Source organism: Pomacea canaliculata, linkage group LG5, assembly GCF_003073045.1.
Source record: "Pomacea canaliculata isolate SZHN2017 linkage group LG5, ASM307304v1, whole genome shotgun sequence".
Lineage (NCBI taxonomy): Eukaryota > Metazoa > Mollusca > Gastropoda > Architaenioglossa > Ampullariidae > Pomacea > Pomacea canaliculata.
Window position 1 is genome coordinate 5221247 of NC_037594.1, and position 5081 is coordinate 5226327.

The window sequence follows — 5081 nt, forward strand, 5'->3', positions numbered from 1 at the left end:
CTGGCGAGGTGTTGTTACAGCCCTATGCTCCTCAAGGAGTAACAATTTAAGGACTATACTAAACTTAAAATGGATTATACCAAACGAATTGGCGTTTCAACACCCAGGAATAACTTTTAGCAGACGACAAAACAAGTGTCAGGGTAGATCACTCCACTACACACAACCTTTGATCACGTCCACGCTTTGATCGTACCTCTAAGACCATGTCTGTTGCTGCAAAGTTTCGGGAAGTTGGAAAGAAAATTGTTTGTGTCGGAAGAAATTATGGGTTTGTATATTTGAGACATCATGCCTGATTATATGCGTCGAAATTGTTAAAATATGTGTGTGTACAGATCTTGGTTTGTAGTAGGACCACGAACTTTTATTGCTGTACACATCCATGCTAGGACGAACAGTTACCAGAGCGTGTTCGTAAACTCGTTCTTATCGTGTTCTAAGAGTGGGTTTATTTTTGTTATTTAGTGCACATGCAGTAGAGCTGGGGAACCCAGTCCCAGAAAAGCCTATTTTGTTCTTGAAGCCAACGACTGCGTATTTGTCAGAGGGGCAAAAAATAAAGGTGAGATACAGGGGCCAGTCATTTCATTATCAACAGCAAAACATTTGTGCCATGTGTACACAGTGGAGATGTGCAAAACCTTAACAAAATTAACTAATGAGGAAAAAAATGGTGTCTTAAAATTGTATGTTTTAACACGTATACGGGGGTAACCGGCCCCCACCTGCTGCCAATGTCGAATTGCCCTCCACCACCGCCACATTTATCGCCCAACGCAAGACCACACGTCCCTTCCATCGAAAGTGGAATCGAACAAGACTCAAAAGCATTAGCAGTTCCATCACACTTTTCGAGGTCTCTAACTTCTACGACAGCCGCTGCTGAGAATCGCGCTGAATTTCATCTCTTTGACAAACCGCCATATAGTTTGCCAAGAGGATCGAGTAGGCGCGAGAGTATAGACACTGACTTCGAAGTCTGAGGTGTCTGTCTCAGAGCTCGAACTTGTATTCACTTCCATGCTCAGAGGTACTCTGCTGAAGGTGCGAACTGTCAACTGCGCGATGAGCTATAGTGGGCTTCGGCTTTTTTGTCAAATTATTTTCCTTCAAACTTCTGGAGTCGCTTGCCATTCCACGGCACGGACGTCAGTGCTGTAGATTTGTTGGTTTCAGCTATGTGTTAAAACAAAAAATTGTAAGAAACCAATTTTTACAGCACATTACACTAAAAAGTCAATTTTGTGACGGTTTTGCTCATGAACGAATGACAAACTATTTGTATCATCTTTATGGTCAGAGATTTAAAAAAAAAAAATCTTTCCCAGGTGTGTGGTTGTGTGAAAATGAATATTTTCAAACTGCAGGATTTTTTTTTTTTTAAGTAAACGTCCCAGAAAAATTTTTGACTTTGGTCAGATTTGCTGATTACATAACGATTTCACAGGAATAAGGCAGTGGTGCCTATAATCTTTTCTTACCTAAGATCTGGACTGGACATGCCATAAAATCTCATGGGCCGGAACATATGGTGGTTTTGCCAGAATCATGATGTTAAAAATGAAATTATGCTGTGTCTGGTTAAAATGTGCGGGCCAGATATATGGTCTGCGGGCCTTAGGTTGGGCACCCCTGGAATAAGGCTACTTTAGTACTAGAAATCATTGGAAGGTAATTTTGACATCTTGACCCAGGTGTAATTAGAATATTGTTCTCATCCCTAAAAGATCCCCCATTAAATTTGGCAATATGGTGTGGTCTCATAGAAACACAACAAAATAAAATTAAAAAAATGGAGGTCCTCCAGAATGTTAGAATAATTTGCATATGAACAGAGACTACAGTTCGTGAAGATTCTTATCATGGCATGCAGAACACTGAGAGACAACATGACTAAAGCATACACTATACACATCAAGTTTACAAAACCAACAATGTGTTCATAGATCCCAGAAAATCCATCATCAGAGAATACAAAATGGAAGTATATTGATGCAATATTCTCCTGTATCCAACAGAACTTTTGTACTTGCATACTAGTGGAAAACTAATGCAGAAGATGTATTTGCTTTCCTAGATGCCTAAAGGCTGTACAACTATGCATCATGAGGTAGAACTAGGAGTGGTCATTGAACGTGCAGGAAACGGCATAAGTGAATCATCAGCCTTTGACTATATAGGGGGCTATGTTCTTGCTCTTGACATGACTGCCCGTGACTTCCAAGATGAAGCAAAGAAGAAGGGGCAACCATGGTCATTAGCAAAAGGCTTCGACACCTCATGTCCAATCAGCAGCTTTATACCAAAGGCCAGAATCCCAGACCCACACAATATCCAGTTGTGGTTAAAGGTAAGCATTTTCGACAAATAGAGCAGATTTTAGGCTTGCTTCAAATATTGTGTAAACAAAATCGGCTACTAATGAAGGCAATTTTTGTATTACTTGATGTGTGCAAGCTAATTTCAACACATGTAGTGTCCTAACTTCCAAATTCTTCTAAAGGGGTAGATAGAGAACTAATACTTTAATAAAGTAAGCAACAGTAACCTGAACTGTCTCAAACCTCAAGGGCATTAACTATACACATTTTCACCATTACTGTATTTTACAAGAGAAACCAATCACTCGCAGGAACATGGAAATGTACAATTGCAATCAACAAAAATTTGGCTTTATCATTTTAACTGTGTATCATGCAGCCACATCTCTCCAATATCTATGCTACGTTTCAAGTCAGCTGAGATTGCAGATCAAAAAGGCTGCACTAACCCTGAATTCACATCAGAGGCAACCTATAAAATTGTAATGATGACAAAAAGTCGTATGGGTAGTCTCAATTATACAGTAGATTTGTTGTCTGTTCTACTTCAAATTAAGTAGTTTAGAACAGACGACAAATCTACTGCATTTACAAATTTCTGCATAATTTCATAAAGGTGCCTCGTGCTTTATACATTTTCTATTTACAAAATTCTTACAAATATTCTCTTGGTTTCGTCTGTCAGCTATTGTTAGCATCCCTTTATCAATGACCCCTTGTTTTCTGCCTGTGAGTGATGACTGCTTCCAATTTTTATTCTCACATAGTACATCCTTAATTATCAAACATCATCTATTTCTTTTACAACCTATTTTGAACAGATAATTGTAGTTCACTTCAGGTCTGTCTTTGCTCTGGCTACAGTTAATTAATAAAAGAGTTCCATTTTGTTAGTGTTGCAGCCTTGACTGCCTGACAGTTTTCTGCAACAGTTACATACATGTCATTCACATATTTGATGTCTGGTTAAGAAGTACTTTATATCATTATCTTGAAAGTAATTATTTGCTGTGCAAAGTAAAAAGAATAAGCATTTTTATTCATATGCTTTTCACCTCATGCTATCTTTTTTGTGTTCCTAATGATTCATTTTTTTCTGCAGGTAAATGGTGCTGTAAGACAAGATGGTAACACAAAAGACATGATCTTCACCATCCCATCATTGATTGCATACATAAGCCAGTACTTTACTCTTGAACCTGGTGATGTCATCCTTACGGGTACACCTAGTGGGGTAGGACCTGTTGTTTCAGGAGATACAATCCATGCAGGACTTGCAGATATAATATCTTTCCAGTTTGTTGTCCAGTAACAGTGTTGTAATTATCCTTTTTAAAATAACACAAAAAGTGCAAAATTAGATGAAGTTAAATAATTAAATATCATGAGGTATGTGGGTAGGGAGCACTTGAATGTTTTCTTTGTGTACCAATGCCAGAAGAATGTCAAACGAATGAAAATCTGAAAAGTTTTGGAGGTGGGTAGAATGGAGATCAGCACTAAACTGTTTTGTATGCCTGGAGCTTAACAGCCTTGGCATTAATTTGGCTCAGAATTTTATGTAAAATCAGTTAACTACAATACTCTACCAAAAAATGTATCTGGAGTTTAACTTGTACTATACGGTGCGCTCAGTTTAGAAGATATAATATTGATTGCTGCCCACCATACAATAACACTCAGTTTATTTTAAAACTTTGTTTAAAGTTATTTTACTATTGTAGGGGTACTTAAAATGAGTAAACATAGATGCAATTGTATTCAAGTAACATTTTTTTATGTGTGTAAAACAAAGAGAAAGACACAAAAGAGCGCATGGTTTTCTTGCTTTCACTACACACAGTCGAGAGAGACTTTGAATTCAATTTCATATCTCATAAAAAGTGTTAGATTCTGAGTCATAAAGTTTTTGTTCAAGAAGTGACTCTTTTATAGTCTCTGGTGAAGAAAAGTGATTCGCATAAGTGATTCATAGAGAATAAGAGATTCATACTTTCTGTGTCATTTTAAAAAAAAATTGTTATTTTAGATCTGTGGTTCTCATCCTGTGGGGTGCGCCATATAGCTGGTCATTTCTTGACGTTTCTCATATCTGTATTACAGTAGTGAAATTATCTTCCATTGTAAAATTAAACTATAGTAAGGAGGAGGGGAACATGGATATACCTTTTTTTTCGCCTGGAAGGTGTCAAAGTAAACAGATGAAAAACGCATTTTAGATAATATCTTTACATAGCGACATACTATATTATTTGAAATTCGTGGTTATAAATTGTTGATACCGATGTTCTTACATTTTCAGGGATAGTGGTAAATCTGAAGAATTTAGTGATTGATCGCTTTATATTTTCAATTTTGCAAATGTGAACAGCTATATTTCACATAGTTGTATAGAAAAATAATAAAAATTGAAAGATCATGTATAGAATTAGCTGGAGCTAGGAAACTTTTTCTCTTCATGATGTTATATTGATAATTTTATGCCACATTATGGACATCTCAGTCATACATATTTCATCTTTTTGCATTCACCGTTTTTAAAAACTTGTTATACTTTTAAAGTTCAATCATTTTCTTTACTTGGACATCAGCTAGAGTGACTGCTAGACCATTTTTGTTGTTTTGCACTTGCAAAGAAAGTTTTTGTGTATTAATCCAAAATAAAGCAGTGGAGGAGGCCAGCAAAACAGTATACAAATTTAAACAGTGATATCTGAGGCAGTTGCAATAAAATTTCGGTATTCTAAGGAGAATCAA

At 36.6% G+C, this 5081-nt stretch overlaps 1 protein-coding gene across 1 annotated transcript; it reads left to right on the forward strand.

Moving 5' to 3' along the window:
* Positions 1–5081, forward strand: LOC112564088 (acylpyruvase FAHD1, mitochondrial-like). The gene is made up of 4 exons (XM_025238682.1): positions 1–271; positions 469–565; positions 2081–2353; positions 3427–5081. The coding sequence occupies exons 1-4, from the start codon at positions 207–209 to the stop codon at positions 3634–3636; spliced, it is 645 nt and encodes a 214-aa protein (XP_025094467.1). The 5' UTR covers positions 1–206; the 3' UTR covers positions 3637–5081.